Genomic DNA, 16823 nt, shown 5'->3' with positions numbered 1-16823 from the left:
CCATGCAGCCTTAGATTTTAGATTTTATTTTTATTCACTCATGGGATGTAGATGGCACCGGCTAGGCCAGCATTTATTACCCATCCGTTATTGCCCAGAGGGCAGTTAAAAGTCAGCTGCTTTGCCTGGGCCTGGAGGAGCATGTAGGCTTGACCAGGTAAGGATGGCAGTTTTCCTCCCTAAATGACATTAGTGAATTGATAGGCACTTCCAACAATTGACAGTTGATTCATGGTCATCATTAGACTCGTAATTCCAGATTTTTATTGAATTCAAATTCCATTTGCTGTGGTAGGTTTTGAACCTAAGTTCCTGGAACATTTCCTGGGTCTCTAGAGTGACAATCCAGTAATAATACCGCTACACCATCACCTCCCCCACCTGTCTGTGAGGAGCTTGCACATTCTGTCCAAGTCTGTGTGGTTTTTCTCTGGCTACTGTGGTTTCCTCCCACAGTTCAAAGATCTGCAGGTTAAATGGATTGGCTATGTTAAATTACCCCATGGCATACAGGGAAATGCAGGCTAGGTGGATTAACAATGGTAAGTATGCAATTATGAGGTAGGGTGGGATGCTGTTTGAAAGGCCACTGCAGACTGAATGCGCCGAATGGCCCCTCTCTGCACTGTAAGGATTCTCTGACCGGCAGATACTTGCGTTTGAGTTTAAAAACTTGCCTCGCACATCTGCTTCAAACTTTGCCTTTCTCATATTAAACCTATACTCCCCCCCCCCCCCCCCCCTCCCCCCGGCCACCAAAGTGTTTGATATTTCTATCCTGGGAAAAAGACTCCAACTATCCTGTCCCCGTCATAATTTTAAATGCTTCTAACAGGTGGCCCCTTGACCTCCAGCTCCAGCACAAATGAAAACAATTCAAGTTTGTCCATCCTTACCTTTTAGCTGATATTCTCCAATCCAGACAACATTCTTGTAAGCCTATTTGCACCCTTTCCAAAGCCTCCACATCCAGAACTGCATGCACTAAATGTGGCCCAACTAAAATTTTATGAAGCTGCAACGTGACTTGCCAGCTTTTATACTCAATTCCTCAATGAAGGCGACATGCTGTACGTCTTCTTTACCACCTTGGCAATTTGTGTTTCCACTTTCAGGGAGCTGTGGACTTGCATCCCAAGATCCCTTTGTAAATCCATGCTCCCAAGTGTCCTACCATTTACTGTATACTTCCTTCTTGCATTTAACCTCCCAAAATACATTGTCTCACACTTGTCTGGCTTCATCTCTCATGTGCCATTTCTCTACCCAATTTTCCAAATGACCTATGTCCTTTTGCATCCTTCAATAAACTTTTGCACTATCCATAACTTCTTCAATTTCCATGTACTTTGCAAACTTATTGATCAGACCACCAATATTTTCATCCAAATTATTTATTTATATTACAATGATTCATCACCCTTTCTCTTCTAGTATAAATTGATGCTATCAATTTAAATTTAGAATTCTTTCATTTATCCTGATTAATGTAAGGTGAAAAGCTTCTGCAACATATACTTTGTTTCAGCAATGTTCCATTTGTGTGCACCAAGCAATTGATTGTATCCCACTGTATACAATGTTAATTTTGTCCTATTTAGATCTTTTAACAACAGATTTATTGAAGTTTGTTGGCATTTTTATGTTGACTATTTGGTTTACCCGTAAGATCATTTATTTCATGATTTATGTTTTAAGAAGAATGTATATGTTACTGCTAGTACTGTCTCTATTTTAATGGAAGATATAATTTTACCAGTATGGTTGTACAGTTATTAAAAGGGAGTTTTCACCCATAATTTCCTCAGTTTTTTTTGTTTTGCTTTGTTTCAGTTTTGTTAATTCCCAACTAATAAGCAGGCCAGTCTTCAACATTGATTTTACCTTTTTTATCTGTTGAGTTACTCTGGGTTGCTAGCTTTCTCTCCAAGTCAAACAACAACTTAGCAAGAAGCAAGATTGACCTTTAGGGTCTTCATGTAGGTTCAGAAAATTGTCTGTTTTTCAAAAGCATCAATAAAATTCCTGTATGGATATTACTACTTTTTGTATGATGAAACATTTGTGTATTAAGTATTTCTTAAGATTTTTAAGTTACAAATGGGCACTTTTTTATGGAGAGATATATTGTAAGAGTAACAATTGTCCTTTAATAATAGAGTGACAATGGAAGCAAAACCTTCCCGGCAAATGAAAATGAGGAGGATTCAGTTTCAAGAAGGGAAGATGCTGAAAAAAGTACATTGTTGTTCAGGCCAATGGTCTCTGATCCCATATACATACACCGAAAATCCCCACAGCCACGATCCAGAAAAATAGGCTCAGTGGAAGTAAGTTGTTTTTAATATAAAACTATTTAACTTGACCTTCTGGGAATTTGTAAAGTTTATTTTAATTCTCTGCATTGAAAGAGGCAAGTATAAAAATATTTTAGGAGGGAATTTAGGTTGCCAGAACAATGTGGCTTATTTCTAGGGACAGTAACAATGCATGGTGGCATGAGTGCAGCGTTGGAAATGAATTAAATATAAAATGAATACCAGCATCATGTTTTAACATAATGACATATAAGTAGTATTGTTGCTGTATTTTGTTCAAGTATTATTGCTGTCATTGCTGGGCATTACTTTAATGCCACTACTATTGAATCATTAGTTGAACTCACTTCTTGATTGTGAGCCAAACCCAGAGAATGGTAGAAAAACTCTGCCCCTGAGTGGAGACAGCAACATGGTAAATGTGCCACTGGCTCTCTCCTTTAGAACTGAAAGGTGTTGGGAGAATTTATTTTGTATTTTTGTCAGAGGTACAGGCCCAGTGCAAAATCGAAAGTGGTTATTAATGATGGAGAGAGAGAAAAGGTGATGTAAAATGGGTGTAAATTAAAGTGTGAAAGGGACAGAATGGGTCCTTTCTACCAAGAGAAAAATTAAGCAAGACACAACCAAGAGAAGGCTGTGGAAGTGGGGATGTGGGAGAAAATGTAAGAAAAATAGAAAGCACACATCATACTGTCAGTTTCTGAAGGTACAGAATTCAGTCTTGAGACCTCGAGGCTCTAAAGTGTCAAAGCAGAAGATGAGATGTTGTTCCTTGAGTTTCTGTTGTGCTTTGTTAATGTAGCAGGCCCAATATAGAAATGTTAGTGTGAAATCAAGATGGATTACTGAAATGGCAAGCAATCGGGAGGTCAGAGACATTCTTACAGATAGAGTGGATATGTTCTGCAAAGTGGTCACCTAAGCTGTCTCCTCTCTCCTGCGTAAATGAGACCACATTGTGAGCAGCACATGCAGAGGTCTACATTGAAAAAAGTACAAATGAAATGCTGTATCACTTGCAAGATTTGTTTGAGGCTTTGGACAGTGAGGAGGAAACATTCTTTCAGATTGTTTCAGAATTCCAGCATTCAAAGTATTTTGATTCTATTCTTAAATGTAAGGAACTGGAGCCTATGACAGTGTTTGGTTACATCAATTTTTAAATGCATGTTTAGTATCACTCAGCCCATGCCAATCGTAGATGTAGATTAAGCATTATGTCTCGTGGAGACAAACTGACTCCTGCACCAATCTAAACAATGCTACGTAAACTAAGTAAACACATGCGTGGGTTTGAGATTAAAACTGAAAAATCTGGAAATATATTTCAGATCCAACAGCATCTCTGGGCACCGTAACAGCATCAACATATCATATCAATGGCTTTGTGTCAGAACTGTGAAAAGTTAGAATGTAGTTTTGATCAAGTGAAAGTGGAGAAGGCAGAAAAACAAGCGAAGAGAGTGCAAGATGGAAGACAGATTAAAAAACAAAACAGCTGGTGGTAGAAGACCAAAGGGCAGCTGAGAGGATATTCCTGGGATCTGGACCTTGGGGCATATTTTCAAAATAAGGGGCCTCTCATTTAGGACTAAGATAGATGTGGAGTTTTGCAGCATGAAAAGAAACGCCTCAGCCCACTGTGTCTGTGCTGGTTGTCAAGCACCTATCTAGTCTCACTCTGTATATTACACTTTCTATATTATTATGTTTCAAATGTTAATCTAAATGCTTTTCAAAGAAGATTTACATGTATTTAGAAAGACAAGGACTGATTTAGGGATAGTCAGCATGGCCTTGGACATGGGAAATCTTGTCTCATGAACTTGATTGAGTTTTTTTGAAGAAGTAACAAAGACGATTAATGAGGGCAGAGCAATGGATATGATCAATATGGACCTTAGTAAGGTGTTCACCAAGGGTTCCTTGCGGTAGACTGGTTAACCAGGTTAGATCAGATGGAAAGGTGGGAGAACTAGCTATTTGGAGACAGAACTGGTTCGAAGGTAGAAGACTGAGAGTGGTAGTGGAGGGTTGCTTTTCAGACTGGAGGCCTGTGACCAACAGTGTGCCACAAGGATCGATGCTAGATCCGTTGCTTTTCGCCATTTATATAAATGGTTTGGATGTGAACATAGGAGGTACAGTTAGTACGTTTGCAGATGACACTGAAATTGAAAATGTAGTGGACAATGAAGGTTACCTCCAAGTACAACAGGATCTTGATCACATGGGCCAATGGACTGAGGAGTGGCAGATAAAGGAGTTTAATTTAAATAAATGTGAGGTACTGCATCTTGGAAAGGCAAATCAGAGCAGGACTCATACACTTAAAAGTAAGGTCCTGGGTAGAGTTGCTGATCAAAGAGATCTTGCAGTGCAGGTTCATAGTTCCTTGAAAATGGAGTGGCAGATAGTTAGGATAGTGAAAAAGGCATTTGGTATGCTAGCCTTTATTGTTCAGTGTATTTAGTAGAGAAGTTGAGAGGTCATGTCTGGTTGTACTTGACATTGGAATACTGCATGCCAATCTGGTCTCCCTGCTACAGGAAGGAGGTTGTGAAACTTGAAAGGATTTGGAAAAGATTTATAAGGATATTGCCTTGGTTGGAGGGTTTGAGCTATGGGGAGAGGCTGAATAGACTGGGGCTATTTTCCCTTGAGCATCAGAGGGTGAGAGGTGACTTTATAAAATCTTGAGGGGCACGGATGGGGTAAATAGACAAGATCTTTTCCCTGGGGCGGAGGGCGAGACTCCACAACTAGTGGGCAAGGTGAGAAGGGAAACATTCATCAGGGACCTAAGGGGCACCCTTTCCATGCAGAGGGTGGTACTTGTATGGAATGAGCTACCTGAAGAAGTGATGGAGGCTGGTGCAATGTACAACATTTAAAAGGCGTCTACATGGGTATATAAATAGGAAGGGTTTAGAGGGATAAGGGCCAAATGCTGGCAAATCAAACTAGATTAATTTAGGATATGTGGTCGGCATGGACGAGTTGAGCTGGTGGGTCTGTTTCTGTGCTATATATCTATATGACTCTAAATATTGTGATGGTTTTCATCTCTACCACCTTTTTAGGCAGAGCTCCAGATACCTGACATCCCTCTGGATCAACTAATTTTTCTCTTACATCCATTCCTCCCATTTACTTAAATCCATTCCCCAGATTACTTACCCCTCTTACAAGGGGAAGCTTCTTCCTATCAGCCTTTGCCTCTCATAATTCTGTTAACTCAGTCAGAGTTTTCCCCCCTGCAGTGGTCGAGAACGCCCTTGACCGCGTTTCCCGCAACACATCCCTCACACCCCGCCCCCGCAATAACCGCCCAAAGAGAATCCCCCTAGTCCTCACATACCACCCCACCAACCACCGGATACAAGGCATCATCCTCCAACACTTCCGCCATCTACAGTCTGACCCCACCACCCAAGACATTTTTCCATCCGCACCCTTGTCTGCCTTCCGGAGAGACCACACTCTCTAGGACTCCCTTGTCCGCTCCACACTCCCCTCCAACCCCACCACAGGAAGTGCTACATTGCCCCCACACCTCCTCCCTCACCCCCACCCCAGGCCCCAAGATGACTTTCCATATTAAGCGGATGTTCACGTGCACATCTGCCAACGTGGTATACTGCATCCACTGTGTACCCATTGTGGCATCCTCTACATTGGGGAAACCAAGCGAAGGCTTGGGGACCACTTTGCAGAACACCTCCACTCGGTTCGCAAAAAACAACTGCACCTCCCAGTCGCAAACCATTTTAACTCCCCCTCCCATTCCTCAGACGACATGTCCATCATGGGCCTCCTGCAGTGCCACAATGATGCCACCCGAAGGTTGCAGGAACAGCAACTCATGTTCCGCTTGGGAACCCTGCAACCCAATGGTATCAATGTGGACTTCACAAGCTTCAAAATCTCCCTTCCCCCACTGTATCCCAAAACCAGCCCAGCTCGTCCCCTCCTCCCTAACCTGTTCTTCCTCTCACCTATCCCCTCCTCCCACCTCAGGACGCACCTCCATTTCCTACCTACTGAACTCATCCCGCCTCCTTGACCTGTCCATCCTCCCCGGACTGACCTATCCCCTCCCTACCTCCCCACCTATACTCTCCTCTCCACCTATCTTCTCCTACATCCATCTTCGGTCTGCCTCCCCCTCTCTCCCTATTCATTTCAGAACCCACTCCCCATCACCCTCTCTGATGAAGGGTCAAGGCCCGAAACGTCAGCTTTTGTGCTCCTGAGATGCTGCTTGGCCTGCTGTGTTCACCCAGTCCCACACTTTGATATCCAGGTCTTCCTATAGTTGTGTCTGCTCAATGGATAACTATTCCAGCCTTTGTAGTCTCTCTTCATAGCTGAAACATTCCATTTCAGACAACATCTTGGTGAACCTGATCTGCAACATCAACAATTACATCTTTTCTGTAGTGTCTACATTCATATTTAGGTCATTCATATACACATCAACCAGCAACGAATCCAGCACCAACTCCTGCAATATGTCACTGACCACAGGTTTCCAGTTATAAAATTAACCTTCGACCATCACCCAAATGCTCCTGCCTGAAAGCCAGTTTTAGAACCAACTTGCCAAATTTGTCCAAGCTCCCATCTTACCACCTGGACCAGTTTCCCAAATGACATCATGTCAAAAGTCTTATTGGAGTCCATGTAGACTACATCCAATGCCCTACCCTGACGTACACATCTCGTCACATCCTTGAACATATCAAACCTGTCAGGCATGATCTTCCCTGACAAAAGTCATGTTAATTATCCTCTGTGGTTCGACCACATTTGGAATACTGCATACAGTTCTGGTTGCCACATTACCAAAAGGATGTGAATGCTTTGGAGAGGGTGCAGAGAAGGTTCACCAGGATGTTGCCTGGTATGGAGGGCACTAGTTATGAAGAGAGGTTGAGTAGATTAGGATTATTTACACTCAAAAGACAGAGGTTGAGGGGGTCCTGATTTGAGGTCTACAAAATCATGAGAGGTATAGAGAGGGTGAATAGCAAGAAGCTTTTTCCCAGATTGGGGGACTCAGTTACTAGGCGTCATGATTTCAAGGTGAGAAGGGAAAAGTTTAATGGAAATATGTGTGTAAAGTTCTTGACGCGGAGAGTGATGGATACCTGGAATGCATTACCAGTGGAGGTGGTAGAGGCGGGCATGATAGCGTCATTTAAGATGTATCTGGACAGATACATGAAAGGACAGGGAGCAGAGTGATACAGATCCTTGGAAAATAGGCAACAGGTTTAGTTAGAGGATTTGGATTTGGATTGGTGCAGGCTTGGAGGGCCAAAATGCTTGTTCCTGTTCTGTAATTTTCTTTGTTCTTTTTTCTTAAAATGACAGGCCACCAGAAGCTCAGGATCATACTTTCAATTGAACACAGCTGTTCCACAAAAGTCGCTACCAAATTTATATTGGTCTGTCTGATGTTGAGCACACTGTAAATGTGCGTTATGGAGCGTAAACTGCATGTTGAATTGCACTTTCTTCAACAGAGAGATCAGAGGTCAAGTCTAGGCAACCATGAAGCTGTGTGACCAAAAGCAGCAATAAAATTATAGCTTGTGACCTAATAGCTTGACAAGGTCCCCACTACCATTAACGTCAGTTTGGTTCAATGAGCAGTGTGAGATAGCGTGCCACCAACAGTGCCGGGCATTCTTATGATTTGGCACCCTGGTGAAACTACAACAGAAGGCTGACTGAGTTAAAGACTTTCGTCTGCTGGTTAAGATACATGCATGTCCTAAGGGCTTTCAGAAGGTAATGGAGAAGTTCATCATACTGGTTTGATAGTTCAATGACTCCACACTTAGAAGTGTCCAGGAAGATTCTGGGTCTTCTAATCCATTCACAGCCTCTGATGGAGTTAAGTAGCTGTCTACTTTGCCTACCTTCGTATTTTTCTCTGTCATGCTGGTCAATGCATTCCTCAAAAGTATGAGGTCCCATTTAGTGGTGGTACTCAATGCACCATATTTTACCATGTGACCAAAAGAAGGCATTAGTAATTTATTCACTTATTTTGTTGACAGCTTTTTGTGCCTGTCTTTATTTACTGTCCAGTGATTGTACACTGCATATAGGTTGATATTTTATCCAGGTGAAATGTGTGACTTAATTCACGTCAAGTTGTCCAAGTGATCTATTTCTAATCTCTTTCTGCATTTACACTTAATGCAAGTTCATGAGGCTCACGATGGCTGAAATGCTGCACAAATGTCCAGAATAATGGCCATTTCTTCAATGTAGTCATCTTTTCAAGTATGGTTCACCAAATCACTATCTGAATGGAACCCATCTTGACTTTTCTCTACAATCGTAAATTTGAATTTGGACCATTCGTCACATGTCATTGTGGCTACACTTGTGTCGTAGTTTGGTATAAAAGTGGAATATTTTGAAATCAGTAACACAACACTGTCTTCTTAAAATTCATGATTGGTTTTCTTGGCGATTGCAGCCTGATCAAATGCATGGCACTCTCATATTGCAACAGCGTCCACGTCACTGTTGAGAGCACCCAGAGCTGTCTCAACTTCTTCACTCCAATAAATATGTTCACCTAGATGTTGAGTATTCAGTTTGTTGATCTTGGCCTTTGCAAATTGGATAGCTTCAGTTGTTACCAAACAGCTTTACTGCAAGAATTTGCACAATGATGCCAGTTCACGAAGAACATCATTCAAAGCTGTCAATACAACGCAATATTGTGGCTTTGTGAGCATTTTCAGGCAATATTTGTTTATTGGATAGTTGCATTTATTCGCTCGTTCTCTGCAGTACTCAAGTCAAGACATTGTAGTTTTGCATTGGTGCACTCATTGCAAACTGTCTTGACAGTCGCCTCACTTCTTCAGAGGTTGCCTTGCTACAATATCACCCTCTGTAGTTTGGAAAAATCTTCATATTGTTCCTTCTTCACAGTTGATCTGCTGAACATTGTACATACTTTGAAGCATTTGAGTATCTTGCGTAATTGACATTGCACTCAAACATCATCTATTCCCCAATCACTTTGGTGAGCAATGCAAAGCTGTTCTGAAAAAGTTTGCTTTGAAGTCACAACATTGCACTAATCCATTTTACTTTACTATCCCCTGGCATAACAGAAGCTCCATCTGATGTAAACATCACAGTCTTCTGTAAATCAAGGTCATTATTAACATAAAATTGCTTGATTGCTTTTATGTTAGCAGCATTGTTGCAGTCTGTCGTAAAATATCTGCAGAAATATTCTCTAAGCTAGCTCAAATTCTGGTCAAAACATGGTGTACAAAATGAACATTTTTTTGTACTCCACTTTCAGCATAAAACATAATTTGTGTAATTCATCCTAGAGCTGTCTCTATGACAAAGCCAATACACTCTACAAATTCAAAGCCATAGCCCTTGCTATGTAGGCTGTTAGTAATTGCTGCATACGTTATTACATGATCATTGTCTTATGCAGAAAGCATGGACGCATTCATCTTTATTGCCAGTATGACATTATTAATGAGAACTTTTACCATAACAGGATTATCCATTTCACAAAAAGTGAAAATCTCATCAATTCATATGTTCTTTTTCTGTGCTGAAGCTGTCATTTCAGTTGTGATGACCTCAGGAGGTCATTCCCTTTTAAAATGTGCACAGGATTTTGTTTTTAGAGACTAATTTGCTTTTCTTTTGGACCTTTTTAAAACTTGTCAAGGAAACAAAGCTTTTACAGATGAAAGAGAAATGTAAATTGATATACAAATTAGGCCTATTTTCTCTCGAGTTCAGCAAGTTAAAGGGTGATCTGATTGAAGTCTTCAAGATATTAAGATATTAAAAGGAAAGATAGAGTAGATAACCTATTTCCACTGGTTGGATATTTTAGAGCGAAGGGCATAGTTTAAAAATTAAGCTTCAACAATACTCAAGAAGCTTTGACACCATCCAGGACAGTTCAGCACCTTTACATGGCACCACATTCCAAACGTTTCTTCCCTCCACCAACAATGTTCAGTAGCAGCAGTGTGCACTATCTACAAGATGTCGTGTGGATATATGTTGAGGCTCCTTTGCATACTTCAGACCTATGACCACAATCATCTAGAAGGACCAGAACAGCAGATACTTGGGAACACCCCCTCACCTGCAAGTTTCCCTCCAAGTCTCTGACCATCCTGACTTGGAAATGTATTGCTGTTCATTGTGTTGTTGGGTCAAAACCCTGGAACTTCCTCTCTGTTGGCAGTGTGTGTGTCACAAAATTGACTGTAGTCATTCAAGAAGATAGTGCGCCTCCACCTTGTCAACAGCAGTTAGAAATGGGCAATAAATGTTGGTCCAGCCTATAATGTCCGCATCCCATGAATGAATAAATAAAAACCATGATCGCTACTACCAGAAGGATGAGGGCAGCAAATGTACGGGAACACAATCATATTTACAAGTTCTTCGCCAAGCCATGCCCTATATTGTCTTTGAATTATGTCATCATTCTTCCACTGCTGAGGAAATATTATAGTACTTCCTTACAACTCTATGGGTGTACTTAAATCAGATGCACTGTGGCAAATGAAGAGGTTATTCACCTTTTCTGGGATTGGGTAATAATGATTGTGTCAGCAGTGTTTATGTCTCATGAAGACGCTTATAAAAAGTTTTTAAATATTCTAATTAAAGTTCTTTTTGCACAATTGCTGCCTGATTTGCTGAGTATTTCTAGCATTTTCTGTTTACATTTCAAATTGCTAATACCCACAATATTTTGTTTTTGGTTTAATAATTGATCCATAATGGAAATATCAATTAATTTACAAAACAAGTGATGCTAAATGGAAAAAGTTTGTTGCTGCAGTGAAATTATTATTTTGAAATGTAAAACACTTCATTCTTCTTAATATCAAAACTATTTTAATAGACTGGGCCCATTTAATGAAGCACTCATATGAGTCTTCTTTTCCATGTTACTGTATTAAAGTTCTGAAAATAAGTTATTTTTTCTTTTATGATATAGAATGTTAAATATTCAGGAGCATATTTTCACTGAACAGATCAGCATAATCTTTTATTATATTACATAAAATGTAAGGCACCTGTTTAACATGGGAAGGTAGAAAGCTTGATTGGTGTAAACTGTACCTACAATAAATATAATAATTTTATAAATGGCAAATTGTCTTTTACATCTTTCCTACCTAATAACTCACTTCCATTTATCCAGTATTTAAAAAAACACTATTCATTTTGTATTTAATTCTGTACAAAATTAGTTTTAAAAACAATTTCAGATAAACGTGCATGGCATGGAATGGTAACTCATGCTGTATCTAGATAAGAATTTGTAGTTCTAATTTCCTTTTATGAATTGACACTTATACGAAGTAGCTAATTTTAATTTCCTTTGCAGCATACTTGGCAAATGTTCAATGTACTTACTTCCATCAGGAATGCTTTATTATCACTATTAAAGGGAACATTTGCATCCGCTGTTGATAACTTCTGTATCATCTTATAAACAGTCCCAGGTAACATTCCCTAATTATTGATATACAAAATTATCGAGCTTTCAGATGACGAGGGATGAACTGACTCCCCTTCTTGATCCACTCACCTCCTTGGTTGGCCAATTTTTAGTTTCTTGGCTTTGCAAATCAGATGATGTTCTTCCTGTTTCCTTTTGATGGCTGGCTTGCAGCAATGTGAGTGTACCTGCAGTGGAGGGGTGTTTAATGGCTGTCCTCAAGCTGTGACCTTAACAGCACACCAGCCCACACTCTAGCATGTCACTCAAATTTATCTATGAGGTGACGCAGTTGGCTTTTAACCTGTGATTTGTACTTTCCTGTTGGAGTAAAATACAAATGTATTTTCATGTACATGCATCTCGAGTCTGGAATATAAACCTTAAGAGATTTATTTCTGTTGAGAGGTGATGATTAGTTTATGTGCACCTCTGCCCTTTGAAATCTCATTCTGTGATGCTTCCTTGGCCCCTGCAAGTTGTGACATTCCAGAACTTTGAATAGGGAATCTTTCATCAGTCAGTGAATGCTTACAAGTTACATTAAAAGCCAAGCTTGACTTGCAGTCTTTGTTTTATGAAATGAAAAGTCCTATCCAAAAGCTTTTTATGTTTAACTCACTTGAGGTTCTGATCTGTCATCATAACAAATGCATGTTATTTTTAATCTATTTCAATTTTTATCCTCTTCACTGCCAGACTGCTTTCTTGTGTTAAATGAACACTTTTTGCATATCTTAACATTTCAGCTGTTCAAAGAAACAATTTTATTACCTAAGTGTTCACAGAGTTGTGAGCTCATCATTTAATGTGTGTGTTTCTTACCCAAACTATAAGGAGATCTATATTATTGGAGTTCCGTTTTTCTGAAATGGTGTACATACTTTTCCCATTGATGTTGACAAAAATCCAAGGCTAAAGAACCCTCCCTTGCCTCAAGTGACAGGCTGTTTAATAATTAATTATGTTCTGGACCACAGGCTCCAATATTGGACTGCCAAGTATGCAGCAAAGAATTGACTTAGTTCCAATGCCTCATCAAGTAGCATGTTACCTTGGAATGGTAAATGGTAAAAAAAATTGTTCCTATTTTTCCTCTCCCCTTTCCTACCTCAGAATTTCTTCATTGGTTGATCCTTCAACAGCAATAAGTGCGGTTCTAACTCTTTAGTCAGCAAATAGAAAACGTGCCCTATTCCTGGTACACTGGAGCACTGTAAACAGCAGAACTCCATAAAATATTATGGTTCTTGCTGTCATTCTTCTTATCACATGATAACCATCTGATAGCTGGAGAAATTCAAAGCATTTTGTTTGTTTTTACAGACCAAATGATTAGTCATTGAATTCTGAACATATGGTCACTTGCTTGCATTCTGTCCAGGTAATACCTTTTGACACTGTTGTCCTGATTTTTCACGTTGCTACAATGACTGTCTACCCAAGAGCAGTTTAAATAGAAAAGTTAGTTTATTTATGCAAGATTTGTATATGTATAATGCAATGGAGAACAGTAGCTTTATGACAAAGATTGAAATGTTTAATATAATTATTTCCATCAGGAAAGAATTGTCATCAAAGGGGTTAAAATGCTCTAGGTTTGTTCAATGAAAGTTTCTGTATTTTTAATCATCGTCAACCTGTGAATACAATTATCGCGACTGGTAACGTAGTATATTTCAAGCTGCCTTTCATGTCCATGAAATTGCCGTGAAAGATTTGTCAGACAAAATTACTTGCACCCAAAAGATTTAATTTGCATATTATTTAATATTTGAAACATTTCTCATTAAATCTAATTAGATGGTATTTTTCAGGTTTATCTTTACATACAGCTATTTATGTGTATTAGTAAGTTTGTTTGTTACCCTTGCATACTCTACACATTTGCTCAATGCTCCAGCCTAGAAATTCAGCTCCATAGTACCTACTTTTAACTGCTATAGGTGCTATTTTGTGTCCAAGACAGCATATATGGCAGTGTGCACCCATTCTTGACATGGGATGCACTTGATATCATTTTGGTGTAGGCCAAAGAGAGTCTTCTTTTTACTCCATATCCAAAGCAAGCATTAATCCAATAACGTATACAGATATAACACCCTGTGGAGCTGAAGGAACACAGCAGGTCAGGCAGCATCAGAGGAGCAGGAAAGTTGACGTTTCAGTTCAGGACCCTTCTTAAATGGGGGTGGGACGTTAGGGATCTCAGAAATAAATAGAGTGCGGAGGGGTGCTTTTGGGTACAGTAGGTGGGATGGTGACAGATGAGTGCGGGTAGGGAGTGGTGGTGATTGATCAGAGAGGTGGGAGAGAAGATGGACAGGTTGAGTCAGGTCGGGGGGGGGGAGTGCGATGAGAAGGAGGGATGGTCATGGGATGAGACTGCAGGTGGGGTGATTTTGAAACTGGTAAAATCCATATTTTGGCCATTAGGCTGTAGTCTCCTGAGGCGCTCAATGAGATGCTGCTCCTTCAGTTTGTGAGTGGTGTCATTTGTGGCCCAGGATGGACATGTCACCTAGGGAGTAGGATGGGGAGTTGAAGTGGCTCGCGAGTGGAGGGTGCTGTCCTTTGTTGTAAACATAGTGTAGGTGCTCTACAAAATGGTGTCCGAGCCTCCGCTTAGTCTCACCGACGCTTAAGATGTGCTTTGCTTGTTCTTTTAATTTCAGTTTGTTCCTGCTGCAACTACAACTGATTGCCTTGAGGAAAACTAATACTAAACAGCATGGAATTAAGCAAAAGTATTATGTATACGTGCTAAAATCGCAATCAGTCCCAGAATCTCTGATTTCATTCTCATTCTTCAAACTTACTCCACCCACTTCCCACTGTGACAATGAATTCAACTTCCAGCAATACTCCAGACCTGTCTGGTCACCTTCCCTGACTTGCCTCTGATTACAATCCAAACCCCAGGTATTCATCCTCCGAACCTTTGTGGTCTTACTTATTTGCCTACCATAAAATTGCTGCATGAGCCCATGGGTTACCTATAATTGAGTCAGCTGCAGGACAATGAGCCCTAAAATTCCAGTTTCCTGTCACTTCCCCATTTGAGTATGGGCTTTTGGCACCCTTCAGGTAAAATCTGCTGTGGGATTACAAGAAATTACACAATGTTAGATATTAAAAAAAGCGTGGAACAGGCTAAGCTAACTAAGGGCATAAATGGCCATGAAATAAATAAAATCCTAGATAATGAGAATAAAAAGATGTATGAAAATAAAGTGAAATATATTACTGCTAAAAATTGAGATTATTTTTGCAGCAACATTTAGTACCTAATAAAGTAGGCACAGTAATACATATGCAAGAATCAAATGGCACAAGGAACTAGAGTTTTAAAAATCAAATAATTTTAAAATTAACTAAAACTCAGGCCTGGGAGAAAACATTACGACGTATAACACTTGTAGAAAACAGCACTTAGTGTATGTGTATACCCACATGTCATGGATTGCAGTGGTTCATGAAGGTGATTAACCTGTAGGACAGTAGGGATGGACACTAAATGTCAGCCGTGCCAGTGATGTCCCCAACCCATGAACAAATTTGGTGAAAAAAGAAGGAAGAATTTAGAGTAGAAAGAAAAGAAGTGGAAGAGTACATGAGAGCTAACAAAATAGCAATTGGAAAGGTCAGAACTCCAATCCATTCAAATAGAGATGAGATGAAAAGCTCAATCTCACAAATAGTCTGTAGAACAGAATGAAGAAAGTGGCCCAACAAAACAGAGAAATTAATAACAGAAATAAAACAAACATTACTAGAAAGGAACATGGTGACAATTTTGGTGATCAATTAAGATGTTTACTCTTTTGGTACCGTTTGTGGAGTTATGGGATTCTGTTTCCAGTGTGCTGTTCCTGTCCGAGTTATAACATTAGAATAATTAAAGTGATCCATTATAATATAGACTGTGATAGTTGTAGGGTGAAGCGCTGGAGAGGGGCACATGTTCCTAGATGGTGTTCAGCAGATTTTGCTGTAGCAGTATTTGTGCAGAACAATAAGAAAGGAGGCATAGTTCTTGGGAATGGGGAGGGGTCCAGATCTTTGTATCATAGATTTTAGCATAGTGGTAGAACAAAACCATCCAGGGAATGAACAATTAACTGGAGGAGAGATGTCTTCAATATGGCAAGAATAGATCTGGGTCAGATCAACTGTAGCCTAAGGTTGGACAAAACAACCTTCGAAGAGATTGCGTGAACTCAGTGGAGGTGCATTTCATCAAAATCAGTTCCTGTGGATGAAAATTAAGAAAAATTGTGCTTGGGTTGGCTGTCAGTAGAAATTACAATTGAGAACCATGCTCGTGTTCGGAAGAGAATTGAAAAAGAAAATAAGAGGAGAAGAAAAAGAGGGATTTTGAAAAGAAACTGGCAGCTAACATACAATCCTGAAGACTTCTATAGTATTTAATTGGTAAGGGAGGAGTAGATCTGATTAGGAACCAAAGAAGGCATGTGAAAGGAGGAATCTGGCCAAGGTCTTATTACTTTGCATCTGACTTCACCATAGGAGCCCAAATGTTACCCAGGTCACGGTGATGGAGGAGGAACTTCAGTCACTGTTATATTGCCCATCTCTGGATGCTTTAAAGGCTTTGATTCAACCACATAGTGCAAGACTAGAATTGCATGTGGAATAGACCAAGTACAGGTGGCAGTTCTCTCTTTAGAGCATCAATTAATAATTTGCCTTTTTGCCAAAGCTTTATGTCATCATTCTTTCTGATGGCACTCCACATAATATTAGATTTATTGAATTTGGTATCAGAACTTGTAATGCCGAGATTTGCACTTCAGATCTCTGGGTTGGTATTTCAGTGATGTGGTTATTGCTTTCCTGTACTGCATAGGATGGATGAACTCCTCTCTCCAGAAATGTAAATGAATCAATTGCTTGAGTGATGAAGCTCTTCACTACTTTCTGATGTAAATTTCTTGACTTACGAC

General features: G+C 39.9%; 1 protein-coding gene across 17 annotated transcripts in view; it reads left to right on the top strand.

The window, feature by feature from the left end:
* ppip5k2 (diphosphoinositol pentakisphosphate kinase 2) overlaps positions 1-16823 on the top strand; it is a 249152-nt gene that overhangs the window by 151760 nt on the left and 80569 nt on the right. For all 17 annotated transcript variants that reach the window (XM_059644714.1, XM_048527822.2, XM_059644712.1 and 14 more), the window contains one exon: positions 2160-2330. In XM_059644714.1, coding sequence (XP_059500697.1) covers positions 2160-2330 — 171 coding nt within the window. The remainder of the gene's footprint in view (positions 1-2159; positions 2331-16823) is intronic.

The sequence above is a fragment of the Stegostoma tigrinum genome, chromosome 3, assembly GCF_030684315.1.
Source record: "Stegostoma tigrinum isolate sSteTig4 chromosome 3, sSteTig4.hap1, whole genome shotgun sequence".
Classification (NCBI taxonomy): domain Eukaryota; kingdom Metazoa; phylum Chordata; class Chondrichthyes; order Orectolobiformes; family Stegostomatidae; genus Stegostoma; species Stegostoma tigrinum.
The sequence above is the reverse complement of the archived record's forward strand: the minus strand, read 5'-3'. Positions and strand labels throughout refer to the sequence as shown.